The sequence below is a fragment of the Astatotilapia calliptera genome, chromosome 5 (assembly GCF_900246225.1).
Source record: "Astatotilapia calliptera chromosome 5, fAstCal1.2, whole genome shotgun sequence".
In the NCBI taxonomy this organism is placed as follows: domain Eukaryota; kingdom Metazoa; phylum Chordata; class Actinopteri; order Cichliformes; family Cichlidae; genus Astatotilapia; species Astatotilapia calliptera.
The window spans coordinates 11,604,404-11,621,793 of record NC_039306.1 but is presented as its reverse complement, the minus strand read 5'-3'; the positions used below and the strand labels follow the sequence as shown (position 1 = coordinate 11,621,793).

General features: G+C 43.1%; 1 protein-coding gene across 3 annotated transcripts in view; it reads right to left on the bottom strand.

The window, feature by feature from the left end:
- Positions 1–17,390, bottom strand: part of stab1 (stabilin 1) — a 183,689-nt gene that overhangs the window by 45,749 nt on the left and 120,550 nt on the right. For 2 of the 3 annotated variants that reach the window (XM_026167240.1, XM_026167242.1), the window contains 4 exons: positions 7,427–7,571; positions 5,841–5,974; positions 4,118–4,283; positions 3,609–3,715 (listed from right to left, as the gene is read on the bottom strand). In XM_026167240.1, the coding sequence (XP_026023025.1) occupies positions 3,609–3,715; positions 4,118–4,283; positions 5,841–5,974; positions 7,427–7,571 (552 nt within the window). Of the gene's footprint in view, positions 1–3,608; positions 3,716–4,117; positions 4,284–5,840; positions 5,975–7,426; positions 7,572–17,390 lie in introns of those variants that run through there. The other variant, XM_026167243.1, reaches the window with a different exon arrangement.

The following is a 17,390-nucleotide window of genomic DNA, read 5'->3' as shown; positions in this document are numbered from 1 at the left end:
ACTGAATCTTGGTATTATTGAGACTTGAAAACGAATCTAATACAACATTGCTATGGAAATGGGCATGAAAGTTACATTCATTAGCCCCTGGAGGCTCTTGATCCTTTGTGTTATAAATGTTCTGCCAGAAGACGCCACATTCCCACTTGTGTTTTAAACAGAAAAAGACGAATTCCTTGTTGATGAAAAGGTTAAAGGGCGCATGGGGCTGAAGAGATGACAAGACTTGAAACTGACAGGAAGCCAGAAGAGTAGAAAAGGCCATGGTCAGGTTTTGTGTTGTCAGCAGAAACCAGCTTTAAGCAAAATAGAATAAATATATATATAAAAACTTTATAAATATGTCCTAAGCTTTAACTTTTGACAGTTTCTCTGTAATTACAAGACCGGAGGAGATCTGTAGCTTTGTGGAGCGCCACATTCCTGAACTGAATCCTCCTACATCTTTTTTTGAGGTAGATCAGTGGACACTGAGCCTCTGTGTTGTTCAGCTGGAAGCAGCTGCCTTCTCTTCTCATTAACTGGACTTCTTCCAGAGCTCATTATCTTCAGCAGGTGACACATCTGTTTTCTTAAAATCTCACAGTCCTTTAGAAAACTACGAAATGTTTTTTATTTGACTCGTTAGGAAAATATTCACAACGGTAAGTTTAAGTGAAAGAATTTATGATGAACAATGAACAAGAATTTAATGTGTGTTTATTTTTATTTTGAAAGGTGCCTGGATCTTATCCAGGTGAGTTTCAGCATGAAGTAATTTCCTCTTTGTCCATAGACAAAGAGACATCTCAGAACATTAAAATGATACAGATTTCCTTATATTATAATCACAAATAGTTAAATGAGAATATAATCATTAGAATTAAATGTTTCTAATACCTGAGTCCTAACCTCTTACTGTGATGTGTGTGTGTGTGCACTTCTGTGCTGTGATTTTTTTGTGCCAATGAAGAGTGTAAACATTGCAAAGCCCAGATCTTGTCCGAAGGAGAAACAGCCTTTAGTGATTTGTCAGAATAACTAAGCAAATATTCAGAGAATGTCTGACTTTAACATGTATGATTTAATAAAAGAAGTAATGAAATGATGAAATGGATAGTTGTGAGATTGAGCTGATGATAAATCCTGTTGAAGTAAAATAGCATAAACTGAATGAGACATGAAGGAAAATATATTCATGTTTTATGGAGTTCATGATAGATCATGTTAAAGTACAACACAGAAGATAAGAAAATGTGGTTTTAGTGTTGCTTTGAATCATGTATGCACAAGGTCAGAGAGAGAGAGAGAAAGAGAAAAGCAAAATGGGATGAGTTAAAATACAGTGATAAATGTCATAGTTGTATGATATGGTCATCAAAGTGAGGGAGGAGAGAGAGGAGTTGTTCTTCTCTTTGTCTCCTGTGAGATTAGCAGAACAGAAGATCAGATCTAAGATTTCACAGTTGGGAATTTCGGCAGAGACAGCAGAGGGATCAACTGTGGACTCACAAATTGGGTTTATATTTTTAGGCTTTTTCTCTGCTCATTTTTGATGTTTCAGATTATACATTCAAGATGATTTGATGAATATCAGATGAATATCCTGCATTAAAAACGTCTACCTTGTAAAGGTGAAAACCTGTGTATTATTACACATTATTAACATCCCTCAAAGGGTCTTACAAGTGACTCTAGCCTAAAAAATTAACAGATCCTTTGGGACCAAGTTTAGTTACCAAGTACACAGATTAGGGAAGAGCTGCTGATAACAGGTTTGACTGGCAAGCATGCCTTCAGAGGGAGCAGTTAGAGCTGGGAGAGACTCCTCCCTTTTTCCATCTAAGCTCTTGCATATATTGTATAAACTGTACTGGGGGTAGCTGGTTGAAATTCAAAAGATGGGAAAGCAAAAACGAAAGGTTAAAAAATAAGTAAATAAATAAGGACAAAATGTTACCTGACAATTAAATGTATTTGATTTAATCCAGTAAAACCTAAACCATGAAAAAATTGCCAGAATTTTTTTTTCTTTTGACTGGAAAACTGTGTTCATTGAACTTTCTGACAATTGAAACAATTTATCAATTTTAAAGTTTATCTTAAACAAAGACATATAGTAACGTTAATGTTAAAGCAATAACACTTCTGAGGTGCCAAAAACACTTAGTGTTACAGGGTTAAAGTTAGAGTTTCTAAACTTAGTGTTTAAAATATGAAAATGTTAGATTTGGGTCCCTCTCCCTCATCAGAGAAACACAGCTGAAGTTTTTTCCTTCTGTGACACAAAACACACAATTTTCAACCAACTTTAATTTTTCATAACTGAGCTGAACATATTTCCTCTCACATGGCTTTTTTTTATGTGTTTAAACTGAGCCTTGACTTATTAGCTGTTCCCTTTGATGTCTATAGATCTATTAAAGCTCTATAGATATCATTAAATGATGAATTCAGATTAGTTTTTATTGACCCTGAAATCCTTTAAAAATAGAAATGAAAAAGATTTAATCATGCCGGCAACGCAGCTTGAGACAGTTGACTGGTGACTCACTTTGGTCTCTTTGAAATGTGCTGAAAGTTTTTTTCTGTCTTCATTACTGAATGACAGTGGGCACTGAGTTGTCACAGAAACTCTGCTTTCCAGCGATGGCTGCCAGGTCTGAAGCAGCGGCCCGTGTGTTTTTCAGCTGCAGACTGATCGAGTAGCACGCTGTTAGTGGAGTCATTTTAGCAGGGCCACTCCTGGGGCTCTGATTAGAGGCACTTCGGCTCGTTCTGTACCTCCTGATTACTCCTGCTGCCGTGCCTCCACTGATTTTAGTTTAGGCGCCATCTTCCTGTGTCGTTTTCCATCTTTGTGAAGACTCACAATCAATGTTTGCAGTTACTCTGGCTGCTCTTTTCCACGTGGAGCCCCAATAGTATTGGGCCAATACAGACAGCAGCAGCTTACAACTACAAAACTGAGCCAGTTTCAATGATAGATTTTGAGACCCTGATTGTTAAAAAGGTGCTAACGCACAATTAACAGTGGCTACATTAACATTTTAGGTGCTTATATTTGTCATAAAGAGGAGGGAAATCATAACAAAAGCTTTAAGACCCTAAAAAATTTGATCTATGGAGCTCCTTTTTGGGCGATAAACATCAGCTAAGGTGACATTAGTCAACAGAAAATAGTGTTTTTATTCATGATTCTGGTTTGTGAGTCTAGCTAGCTGGTTAATAGTTTACTAGAAACTTTTAACAGATGCTGTGAGCTGGGCATCATGGTTAAGTACTGAATAAATACTTTCAATATTGCTTCAATAATGCAGTATTACTCTCAGTATGAATTTTTGTTAGCAAATTATAAGCCATGTCTTTCCTTCATTTTTCTTTAACATGTAGAGACCTCCAGAAGAAGCAGGCTCAGGGAGGGACAGGCATCTAATGGGTAGCAGCTGTGGGACGGATGGAGCAAAGAGGAGAGAAGAGGAATAGAGAGAGACTCCAACAGCCTGAACAGACAGCTAAAGCTATAACTAAGAGAAGCGTCTGGGTCAGTGATCCAACTTTATCAGACGTTTTGAAGCCTAATCTTCAAACCAGAGAGAGCGTTCGTCTCCTCAACCCAAAACACTCACCTTGTAAAAGATGGAGATGTTGCTGTACGTTGCAAGGACGCTGGTCAGGACGCCGTTACAGAAATCTCCATTTCCAACGTAATCAGGAGGGCACGCACATGAGACATCTGCACACACAAAAATCGTTTTTTACAAACTGTGAGCTGAACATTCAATCAGCTCAGTATGTTCACCTTGAGTTAAGCATGTACATGAGCCAATGCTGTGACTCAAGGTTAACACACTCCAGCCTAGGACTCAGAATGACTGTTTTCCGCGGTTGTGCTTTATGCTTTTTACCTCATTATTCGCTGTTTTATGAATCATTGAAGATAGCATGGCTCACAGAGCAACAGCATTAAAGTCCAATGCAAAGTAAACAACACATTAAAGTGGGAGTACAGATCAGGGAGGACCTGCTTCTGTCCACACACACACACACACACACACACACACACACACACACACACACACACACACACACACACACACACACACACACACACACACACACACACACACAGATTCACCTCTGAGCCTGTAGCAGTAGGCGTCATACTTGCTGCTCTGGTCCATGGGTTCTTTGTACAATACGAGACCCACGTGGTTGTCTCCACACATGACCGAGGGGTAGCGGGTCGGGTATCCCGCCTTCCCCCCGTCCAGCCAGCCAGCCACACACAGATGCATCCCGAGCTGTCAGGGCCAGGGAAAAAAGTCTTGAGATAAAGCTTGATTTACATTTCTGCCTTGAACTAAAACTAAACTAAAATCTCCTGAAGTGACTGGTAATATCTTAAATATCACAAGAAAACTGAAAACTCACATCCTGCGTGTGTTTTTAAGCTTGTGATTAATCTAACGTTCCTCCTGCTGTCTGGGAATCAGTTAAAGGGCACCTTGGCTTGTGGGGTAAAAATCCAGAAAGTTCCCTCCTCCACTTTACCATGATGGAAACTGTCATGAGGTCGAGTGAAAGTGTGAAGGAGGACTTGGACTTGTTGCTGGCATGAGTGTGCTGCGTTAAAACTACAACATCCTGAAGGTGAACTACAAAAGGCACATCTTAACACCCCATGTGTCCTGACCATGTTATTTCACACAAATGGTAAAAAAAAAAAGTATCTTTTCAAAGCTGAAATTAGAAAGAAAAAGGCAAAGGCAGCTTATTAAATGAAATGATACGATGTCACTGTCAGGAAATGTGGGAGTAAAGATCCAAATGCAGAAGTCCAAGACTCCAGCTTAGCAATATTCAGAACAGCAGTTAATAATACCACAAAACCCACAGACAGTCACTCTGGCTTTAGCTGACATGTCAAATTGTCAGCTCGTATTTTCTCTTCCTGCTAGAGAGATGATCATTGTAACTCCAGCGTTTGTTAATGTTTTCTGTGACTGATGCCAAGTTATTAATAATCCTAAAGGCTGGAAACACAGCAATGCTTACAATCAACACACAACTAATGCAAGGTTGAAGTATACTGAACCTTTAATTCAGTTTTATCTTTATTTATTCTTAACATTTAAATAAATCACACAAAGCAGCAACTTCATAAGTTGCATAAAGTCCCACAAAGGTACAAAGTTTCTTTTTCCTAGTGTGTCACTTTGAACTGTGCAGCATCATTATCTTCTTCCCGTTTGAACCATCTTTTCTGAATATCTGAAGAATTCAACAACTACCATTATGGCAGATACTTCCTGGTCACTTCACTCAGTTAGGGGCCTTTTAAAATAAAACAGATTATCTGACCACAGCCATGGACAACATTTGCCATCTGATAACGTCTCACAGTTACCATGCACTGCTCACAGTTCAGGTTCTAATACAGCTGAAGTGAAGAAGCTTTTCTATTGGCCGTGCAGGTGATTTTTAGTGTGTCATTTAGTGTTAAAAAACTGTAGTACCTGCAGAGCTCCTGAAAAATGTGGCATGCTACTCAATGAGTTTGAGAGCGCCGAAAAGGACGTGACATTTTTGTTTTCAAGTACTCTTTCACTAACAAAGGTTTGAGTTGGCTGCTTTGCTGCTTTTCTTGAAAACTGTTGAATGCTTCCCCGTCAGCCTAACTGACCGTGAAGGGGGTGTGTCTTTATAATGAAGACAGAATCTGTAGAAAAACCCTGCTGGTGCAGGTTCACAAACTTTTATTTCATTTTCCTTTTTTCTCATAGGTATACCACATATTTGACTCAGGTGCATCGACCTGTTGATATCTTTATGTAAACCCTTTCAGTAGGTAGGTTTACCTGCTGTGCGTCTCCCATCTGTTTAATGGTAGCCAATGTGGCGCCCTCAGCCTTGCACTCGGCGTCGGCCTGACTGAAGTTCATCTGGTACCTCCCCTTTGGAGAGCGCAGGTGGAAGACTCCGGCTCTGTTTTCTGAAGCACGACAATCACGTTAACTTCCCTCAGATTTCTGCACCATTCTGTACAACAAATATGAACTCTACGAGTGAAAAACACGATTTGATCCGATGCTGAACAAATCCAAGAGACATTCAACCCCAGATTCAGTAGAAACATCTGCTTTTCTTTTAATATGATGTAATTACTTGGTGTTTAAGTTCTGATGAGTAAAGCACGAATCAATTAAATGTTACATAACCTCGGGGACTATTTTTTTTTCTACAAAAAACTTGTTTATGTTCCTGTGACAAGAAGTTCAAATGACAGAAATAGCTCATCAACACCTTTACTGCCACTGTGCAAACAGAGTAAAATCTCACCTCACAAGCTTAAACAAATGGTGTCCAGTGTGTGTATTATCTTTTTGGAATGCTTAGTCTTTTTCACAAAGTGAACGATACAACAGCTCTAACAACTTCAGCTCCTTGTACCAACAATGATTTCTGCTGTTTCATGACCTGCAGTGCTTTTTTGCTGGCTTTCGTGCAGTTACGGGTGCTTGTGATTGATTTTTTTTGTTCGTGGGAACTGTGACATGAACATAGCCTTGTAACAACTTACAGAGAATGACTACAATGCCGCCATGTTCTGAGTGCCTGATTAGGAGCTGTGTGACGAGCCGAACCAACATTAAAATGTATTGTACTCCAGCAGGTTTGACGTCATTTTTAGTATGAACTGTGTTTCACAAGCATGGCAATGGCTATCATTCTGAACTCAGAGCAGCAAGATTTCAAGGTCAGCAACATCCCCCTCATCTGGACTGTAATGTTTTCTTTTGTTTTTTAAATTTGCAATCTATGGATGTGGACAGTGGGGGGAAAAATGGATTTTTCAAGGTTTGAGGATTTTTGTTTAAAAAAATAGGTCATGATTTCTGGAAAGAGACATGAGGGCAGATTTCTCTACAGCTTATTTCACTACAGACCTGAAAAAATGCATACATTTGATTTTTGGAAGAAAATCCTTTTCTCTGGTTGGGTGGCAGGTGCTTATATCCCACAAACTTCATTAAAAGGGTAACTCTGAACAGATCATTTATGGTGAATTCCTAATTATCTGTATACCCTGATTAATGAAGATCAGGTTGGAAGTAATAACAGCCTTTGAGCCTTTAATGAGCTCCATGTTTAACAAGCCTTAACGAGCTCCAAATCCTAATGAGCTCAACTCAGAGCTGACATTTGTTTACCAGCCCCAGAAAAACAAATAAATAAACAAATGGAAGTCCTTTATAATAAACAATGCTAGCCATAATGTCACCATGGAAACATAGATGCTACAAAGGTCATCTGCTTTAGAATCAGTCTGATTACCATGGAAACTGCAATAGAGTAGGACTGGGAGCCAACATGGCTCCCACTCAGCAGATGTGACACGTGGCTACACTGCAGTTCATGGCTTCACTGCATTCACATGTCTTACCGTGGTAATGCAGGTCCTTGCAGATCGCCACAGGGTCACAGCCTCCATTGTCTTCCAAGCAGCGGTCAACAGGGGGCACCATCTTCTCCAAACACTGGACTCCATTACCTACATACCCCGGCAAGCACTCGCACTCCCGTTCATTCTAGAAGAACCAGATTAGAGTGATCAGCTTACAGGAGGATGTCATGTTATGTTCATATTCAGGGATATTTTTAGAGGGAGACACGTAACTCAAAAAACCATTAATAACAGTAATGGCAAAGATGCTGCTTGTCCCGCCCCAGCTCCAAAAAACCAGTCAGCAGCTTGGGAACAACTGGGAAACCAAACATGATTTTGTGCAACAGTTTCGAACTATGTGTTGGTGAGCTTATAGTTCTACTCATGATTATATAATAAAGATGAAGACTGTGTATTCTTTAATTTACTGTATCCATAATGTGAAATAGCATGGGATTGGATTGTGCAGTCACTTTGGATTTAACCTTGAGCAAAGCTATAAAGTTGTGTAATTTTGTGTATGTGCAGTAAAATAATAACATTTGAGGCTTTGAGGTGAGATGCATTTCTGTAACTGCTTTTGGGGAAATTTATTTAAATCATATTTGTACTTTATTCAGAGACACATAATCAAACACTTATCAAATCCCATAACCATTAATTTTTATAACACTTTTATCTGACAGAGTCCCAGGTACCACCCAGAAGCTGCTGAATATGCACTTAAAATGACTTTGATTTCAGTGTTCCATGTTTTAAAATCCGATAGCATCTCTTGACTGAAAAATGAATTCATGCATCCATGTTTTTATCCAAGCTGGACAACATTGGGGCATGCTCCTAATGAGGAAATGGATGGTGTGCTGGGGTATCTCCTCCTCTGGACCAGGGCATCACTGAGCTCCTGAAGAGTGTGAGGTGTGGGATGGATTTAACAAATTTTCCCAGGTGTTGTACTGGATTAGTTGTGCTATTTAGGTCAGGTGAGCTTGGGGGGCAATTAATGGTATCAATTTCTTCATCCTCCATGAACTGCCTGTATACTCCTGCCACATGAGGCCAGGCATTGTTGTGTACCTAAGGAGCCCAGGAATCACTCCACCATCGTAGGGTCTGACAATGAGTCCAAGGATTGCATCTCAATATCTAATGGCAGTCAGGGTGCTGTTGCCTGGCTTTCATAGGTCTATGCCTCTCTATTACTGACCCACCACCAAACCAGTCATGGTAGCAAACAAGATGGATGAGCTAACAGTGATAGCTTGGAGTCAAAGGGAACCTCAGGTGTTAAACTTAATTGAATCATGGATGCACCAGGATATTCCCGATGAGAACACATCTGTGGAAGGGTTCCACACCGTTCAGGCCGACAGACAGAGGTAAGCAGAAAGGAGGGGGTTTGCCTTTTTTTTTTAAACAACCGGTGGTGTACTTGCTTACCTACAATCAAAGAGTGGATTTATTGCCCAGACACTGAACTTTATGCTGTTGAACTCAGGTCATATTATTTGCCCAGGGAATCTATCCATGTGAGCTTGTTGGCAGTCCATGTTCCTCCCCCTGCTAACCCCACAGCTCCATGTGCCTTCATTGCTATCTCGGGTGACTTCAACATGTCACCTTAGACGCTACATTGTCAACTTTCACACAGTATGTGGTCTGTCCCACCTGAGGGGAGAGAATTTTAGACCTACGGTTTATAATCAAGCACACATAAGCCCGTTTCATTAGTAGCTTCTCAGATCGACTCTGTATGGTTCACCACGGTTTTCATGATTTTCCATTAGGTCATAGTACCTGGTAAGTGTTGGAATTGATATTTTTTATATTGTCATTTGTGCTTAGGAACATATAATCATTTGTATGCTGATAAAAAGGATATCCTTATTTGGTCTGATAAGATTCTGTGTGCACTTGTGTACCATGAGATGAGAGGAAGCAGCCTCGGCGTTATAATTTCCATTATAGCTTTAGGAACTAGATTGTTGTGTTTCTTAAAAGTGCAAAACTTCACACTTTTAAATGTTCGTCTGAGACATGACCTATTGCAAGTTCCTGTTCTTATCATTTAGCAAGACACTTAGTTCTGCTTTTCTGCATGCCTCATACACACAGTTTTAGTTCATTGAAAGGTTGTATGTCTATGTATAGTATAGCTGTAAACACACACCCACAGAATACAGGGAGTGCAGAATTATTAGGCAAGTTGTATTTTTGAGGAATAATTTTATTATTGAACAACAACCATGTTCTCAATGAACCCAAAAAACTCATTAATATCAAAGCTGAATGTTTTTGGAAGTAGTTTTTAGTTTGTTTTTAGTTTTAGCTATTTTAGGGGGATATCTGTGTGTGCAGGTGACTATTACTGTGCATAATTATTAGGCAACTTAACAAAAAACAAATATATACCCATTTCAATTATTTATTTTTACCAGTGAAACCAATATAACATCTCCACATTCACAAATATACATTTCTGACATTCAAAAACAAAACAAAAACAAATCAGCGACCAATATAGCCACCTTTCTTTGCAAGGACACTCAAAAGCCTGCCATCCATGGATTCTGTCAGTGTTTTGATCTGTTCACCATCAACATTGCGTGCAGCAGCAACCACAGCCTCCCAGACACTGTTCAGAGAGGTGTACTGTTTTCCCTTCTTGTAAATCTCACATTTGATGATGGACCACAGGTTCTCAATGGGGTTCAGATCAGGTGAACAAGGAGGCCATGTCATTAGTTTTTCTTCTTTTATACCCTTTCTTGCCAGCCACGCTGTGGAGTACTTGGACGCGTGTGATGGAGCATTGTCCTGCATGAAAATCATGTTTTTCTTGAAGGATGCAGACTTCTTCCTGTACCACTGCTTGAAGAAGGTGTCTTCCAGAAACTGGCAATAGGACTGGGAGTTGAGCTTGACTCCATCCTCAACCCGAAAAGGCCCCACAAGCTCATCTTTGATGATACCAGCCCAAACCAGTACTCCACCTCCACCTTGCTGGCGTCTGAGTCGGACTGGAGCTCTCTGCCCTTTACCAATCCAGCCACGGGCCCATCCATCTGGCCCATCAAGACTCACTCTCATTTCATCAGTCCATAAAACCTTAGAAAAACCAGTCTTGAGACATTTCTTGGCCCAGTCTTGACGTTTCAGCTTGTGTGTCTTGTTCAGTGGTGGTCGTCTTTCAGCCTTTCTTACCTTGGCCATGTCTCTGAGTATTGCACACCTTGTGCTTTTGGGCACTCCAGTGATGTTGCAGCTCTGAAATATGGCCAAACTGGTGGCAAGTGGCATCTTGGCAGCTGCACGCTTGACTTTTCTCAGTTCATGGGCAGTTATTTTGCGCCTTGGTTTTTCCACACGCTTCTTGCGACCCTGTTGACTATTTTGAATGAAACGCTTGATTGTTCGATGATCACGCTTCAGAAGCTTTGCAATTTTGAGACTGCTGCATCCCTCTGCAAGATATCTCACTTTTTTTGACTTTTCTGGGCCTGTCAAGTCCTTCTTTTGACCCATTTTGCCAAAGGAAAGGACGTTGCCTAATAATTATGCACACCTGATATAGGGTGTTGATGTCATTAGACCACACCCCTTCTCATTACAGAGATGAACATCACCTAATATGCTTAATTGGTAGTAGGCTTTCGAGCCTATACAGCTTGGAGTAAGACAACATGCATGAAGAGGATGATGTGGACAAAATACCCATTTGCCTAATAATTCTGCACTCCCTGTACAGACACTGATGTTGTTCAGATATGCCTGCTTAAGAATGTCACATGTATTTGTAATTGCATATTCATGAATGATTGCTTGCTGACAATAAAAAGGGCTGTAGTGAAGGAATCAGTTGAAGTTGGCTAAAGGACAGGTGAAGGGAGCATTACTTGGCCTTGACTGACTTCCCTTGCAAGCCAAAAAGACAAAAGACAAAAGAGTCTTGATTTGTTGTGCAGTTTGGGCTTGTGTTCCAGTGGGGTTTGTGCCTAGATAAACCCAACAGTAAGATGTACTTTTTTAGTACCTACTTTCTCGAGGTTCCAAGCAATCCGATGTGGCATCGTCAGACTGCATATCACCAATTGGCTGGTCAGTAGTGTCATGCGATGAGCCATGAGAGCGTCTTGTTCACAAAAATTAAAACCGCCATTTTTGAAACATGTCAATGACGGAAATGGCTACAAAAATAATGCCATGGTGCTCAAGTCTGGTGAAAAGCCACAGTCCGAGCAGCAGGTATATTCTTGTCCAGACACCCACCTTTTTTGTAACGTTCATGTTAATTACTTCACGGGACACTTGGACACACTGCTATGACAACAACCATGCAGGCTAGGTAGTACTGGATTTGAATGGAAAACCAGTTGATCCGAGTCGAGTTGTAGCGAGTTGATCTGAGTAGGTATTCATGGAAAAAGGGCTATCCAGTTCCTCCTCCCTCCCCCGATTGGGTAGGTCAGATCATAACCTGATTCATGTTTTGAGATTCACAGACTGGGAGACACTGTGAGCCTCGTGGTCAGGACATCAATGGGCTTACTGAGTGTATCACTGACTACATAACCTTCTGCACCAACTCCATTGTCTCAGCTAAGACTATCCATTGTACAAACTGAACATTCCATCCATTCTCATGGGTAACGTAAGATCTTTACCCAACAAGATGGAAGCGCTAATGGCGCTAACCAGACTGCAGTGGGAGTACCAGGAGAGCAGCCTCCTGCTGTTCACTGAGACATGGCTCACAGACCACACACTGGACCCCGTCGTAACTCTGGATGGCTTACAACTGGTTAGAGCGGAGTGGAGCGCAGTGGAGAGTGGTAAGAGGGGAGGTGGGGGACTAGCAATGAAGATCAATGAGAGATGATGTAACCCGGGACACATCACTGTGAAGGAACAGCGCTGTACCAAAGAATCAGAATACTTTATTGATCCCTAGGGGAAATTATTTCCTGTTAGCGGTTAGCGTTCGGCCATACCACCTGGCCAGGGATTTTTCACGTTATTGTGCTGACTGTTTACATTCCGCACTCGGCCAACGCTATGGCAACCTGTGAGTACATTCACTCCACGGTCTCTCAGCTACAGATAATAATGATAATAATAATGGATTGGATTTATATAGCGCTTTTCAAGGCACCCAAAGCGTTTTACAATGCCACTACTCATTCACTCTCGCATTCACACACTGGTGGTGGTGGAGGCAAGCTACGGTTGTAGCCACAGCTGCCCTGGGACAGACTGACAGAAGTGAGGCTGCCATATCGCGCCATCGGCCCCTCTGGCCAACACCAGTAGGCGGTAGGGTAAAGTGTCTTGCCCAAGGACACAGGACAGAGAGGCCGGGGATTGAACCGGCGACCTTCCGGTTACAGATACGCTTCCCAACCCCCTGAGCCACGGTCACCCCACAACCGTGGGATGGCACATCTGCAATCCCTCATTATTATCTCTGGAGACTTCGATCACGCCTCACTATCTGCCACTCTCCCTAACTTGTCGCAGTATGTTGCCTGCCATAGAAGGGACAGAAAAACCCTGAACCATGTTTGCCAACACAAAGCAGGCTTACAGCACATCACCCACAGCACATCACCCTTCCCCCCGCTTAGCCACACACACCACAACCTGGTCATTCTTCAACCCATTTACACTCCCATGGTGAAGAGGAAACTCCCAACGAAGAAGGTGATAAGGGTGTGATCCAAGGAATGCAGTGAGATGCTGAGAGACTGTTTTGAATGCACAGACTGGCAGAACTCTGCAAGCCTCACGATGAGGACATTGATGGCCTCAACCACTGCATCACCAACTACATCAACTTCTGTTTTGACAACACTGTGCCTAGCAAGAAGGTACAGTGTTTCTCAAACAATAAACCGGTGACCCCACAACTGAAGGCCCTGTGAACGAGAAGAAGAGGGCTTTCAATCATGGAGACAAGGACACGAGGATCCTTTTGTACTCTCCAAGAGAGACTTCAAGGACAATGGAGGAGCCACAGTGTCTGCTGACCGGGGGTGGGCCAATGAATTGAATCTGTTTTTCAACAGATTTGGCTCTTGACCTTATCACCTCTCCCACCCCCCAGGTTCCATCAACCCCCCTCCAAATGCTGTCCTGCCCCTCTCCTGGTGGAATGTCATTGTTACCTGAGCTCTCCTCACACCACCACCCTGCTTCACCCCCATCCACACATCTACCCACAACAGAGCCAGCCTGGACCCCCTGCAGTTAGCTTACTGGTCTGGAATCGGGTTGGATAATGCTGTCAGTAGCACTGATCCCTCTCTTACCTAGAGCAGGCAGGGAGCATTGTGAGGATGATGTTTTTTGACTTCTCCAGTGCTTTCAACACCATCCAGCCTGCACTACTGAGACGGAAGCTGGAGGAAGCCGGAGTGGGCAAACAGCTGACTGCATGGACCATCGACTACCTAACCAACAGACCACAGCCATCATTGGATGCATATCAGATGAAAACAATCAGGAATATAGAGGGGTCATCAGTGACTTTGTCAGCTGGTGAGACCAACGCTCTCCAAATCAACGCTATCAAGACGCATCAGATGGTCATAGACTTCAGGAAGAAGTCACCTCCTATAACACTGGTGAACATCTAGGAAGAAGACATTGAGACAGTGAACTCATACTCGGTCTCAGGTGTATACATTGCTACAAAACAGCACAAAAGAAGGAGGATTTAGTGTTTGTGTTATTACGAAACAAGAAGAGTTCCCAGATGGTACAGTGGACACATGTGTGACTCCTGTGATTAAAGCATCTTTCTTTCAGCTTAACGAGTGAACCGTCAGCTCGTTCAAACACGTTAAAGTCTGTTTGGCTCGACACCACCGAACAGAGGCAGCAATATAACATAGCTAACATTAACAGTGCAGTGAATCCTGCTTGTGCCGTGATATTCAGGACTGCAAACTGAGCAGCATCACTGACTTTCAGCTGGTTGTGTTTGTGGATATATGATCAGTGTTGGTCAAGTTACTTGAAAAAAGTAATCAGTAACTAATTACTGATTACTTCCCCCAAAAAGTAATTTAGTATTTAGTATTTAGTATTTATTTATTTATTGTCATTGTCAAGAACAATGAAATTGCGTTTGGGGCTTCCATACAACCCAAAAAAAAGAAGAAAATAATAAATACCCCTTAAAACCCAAGTGTACATATTTAACCCAGTGTGACTCCAATGCAATAAGACAATCCTTAGCAATAATGTTCGTAGAAATTCAGACAAAGACCTGAGAAACATGACAAAATACAACAATGCAACCCATTCAATATTATTGTACTGTGAGATATATCAGATATGATAGTTATCTATTTAAGAAAGAGGGGGGGGGGGGCAGGAGGGGGAAGAGAATAAAGATATGATGCACCAATGCAGACCAGTTCATTGCTATTAAGAAGTTGGATATGGTTATTGTCCGTGAGAGGGGGGCAGAGAGTTCAGGAGCCTCACAGCCTGTGGATACAGGCTGTTGGCCAGTCTGGATGTTCTGGCCTGTATAGACCTGTACCTTCTCCCTGAGGGCAGCAGATGGAAAAGGTGGCGCGCAGGGTGATGTTGGTCCCGCAGGATACTGTGCACCCTCCTCAGACAGCGAGTGGGGAAGATATTACTGATCTCTGGCAGACTTGTTCCAATAATTCTGCCAGCTTCTTTCACCACCCGCTGGAGTGCTTGCTGATCGGCCTTGGTGCAGCTGGGGAACCACACTAGAAATCCATACGTCAGAACGCTGCTGATGGCACAGTTGTAGAAGTTCAACATCAGAGATCTGGGAATGTGTGCGCTCCGCAGTCTCCTCAGGTAGTAGAGGCGCTGTTGGGCCTTCCGTACAACTGAGGTGATATGGTTGCCCCAGGACAGGTCCTCGGTCACAGTTACCCCCAAGAATTTAAAACTGCTCACCCTCTCCACCGCCTCACTGCCAATGAAGAGAGGCAGATGGTTGTTATGGCCCCTCTTCCGGAAATCTACAATGATCTCCTTGGTCTTTTTGGTGTTTAAGACCAAGTTATTGTCGTGGCACCATGACTCTAGTTGTTGCACCTCTGTCCTATAGTTTGTCTCATCATTGTTGGATATAAGTCCGAGCACTGTAGTGTCATCTGCAAACTTAACAATGAGATTGGACGCGCAGGAGGAAATACAGTCATGGGTGAAGAGAGTGTATAGCAGAGGGCTCAGAACACACCCCTGAGGGGCACCGGTGTTGACCACAAGGGTGGAAGAGGTGTTCTTACCCACTCTGACACTCTGTCTACGGTTAGTGAGGAAGTCCACAATCCAGTTGCACAGAGAGGAGTTAAGTCCCAGTTGGTGGAGTTTGGGACGGAGTTTGTATGGCCGGATGGTATTAAAAGCCGAGCTGTAGTCTACAAAGAGGAGCCGTGCATAGGTGTTCCTGTGTTCCAAGTGCTTCAGTAATGTGTGCAGCACTGTGGCGATCGCATCCTCGGTTGACCGGTTCTCCCTGTATGCAAACTGGTGCGAGTCCAGGGATGGTGGAAAAGCAGCTCTGATGTGTTTAATGACCAGTCTCTCCAGGCATTTGGCGGGAATGGGGGTGAGTGCCACAGGTCTGAAATCGTTCAGACATGTGACATTTGACTGTTTTGGGATGGGAACGATGGTTGCTGCTTTGAAACAGGATGGTACCAGTGAACAGGACAACGAGGTGTTATATATAGAGGTGAAGACGTCCGCCAGGTCCGCAGCACAGTCTTTTAGCACCCGGCCCAGCACTCCATCCGGCCCGGCCGCCTTCCTGGTGTTAATGCTCCGGAACACACGCCTCAGCTCATGAGTGCTCAGGACCGGAGCAGGGTCGGTTGAGGGGAGAGGGGACAGGACAGGGTCGGTGTTCTCCCTGTCAAAACGGGCATAAAAGAGATTTAGATCCTCAGCCAGAGTAGAACTGTCGGCTGAGGGTGATGGTGTTCTTCTTTTGTAGTCCGTGATAGCCCTGATGCCCTCCCAGACCTGCCTTGGGTTTGTGTTGTTCTCAAACCTGGCCTCGATACGCCTCCTGTGCTGCTGCTTGGCAGTCTTGATGCCTCTTCTCAGGTTGGCCCTGGCAGCACTGTATGCCTCCTGGTCCCCGGATTTGAAAGCGTTGTTCCTTGTTCGAATAAGTTGTTGAACTCCATGTGTCATCCAGGGTGGATTATTAGGGAACACACGGAATCGTTTCCAAGTTGTTACATTGTCCACACAGAAACAGATGTAGTCCAAGACAGTGGAGGTGTAACTGTCCAATGCGACACGATTGTCAGTGTCCTGCACCTTGAATACATCCCTGTCTCTGCAGTGGAAACAGTCCTGAAGCATCGGAATAGCGTCCTGCGGCCATGTTCTCACGGTTTTGGTTGTAATCCCAGTGCTCTTGATCTTTTGTGTGTATATTGGGTGTAGCAGAAGGGAGAGATGGTCTGACAGACCCAGGTGGGGATAAGCCTGGGCTCTGTACGCATTCGCCATGTTGGCGTACACCTGGTCCAACGTTCTATCTCCTCTGGTAGCACACTTCACATTACGGTGGAAATTGTGAAGTACAGATTTCAGGTCCGCGTGGTTAAAATCCCCAGCCGCAATAAAGACACTGTCCGGGTGTGCTACCAGGCTGTTATTGATGCTGCTGCTCAATTGTGCTAACGCTAGCTTAGCATTAGCATCTGGTGGAATGTAAACAGCGCAGATGTAAACGGCAGAAAATTCCCGAGGGAGATAGAATGGACGGCACTTTAACACCAACAGTTCTACCTCTGTACTGCACAGTTTTTCCGTTACCGTGACGTTCGTGCACCAAAGGTTGTTAATATAGATGCACAGCCCCCCGCCAGTCTTCTTACCCGAGTCCGCAGACCTGTCGGCTCGATAGGCGGTGCGGCCTGCTAGATCGATAGCCGCATCGGGAATGGCGCTG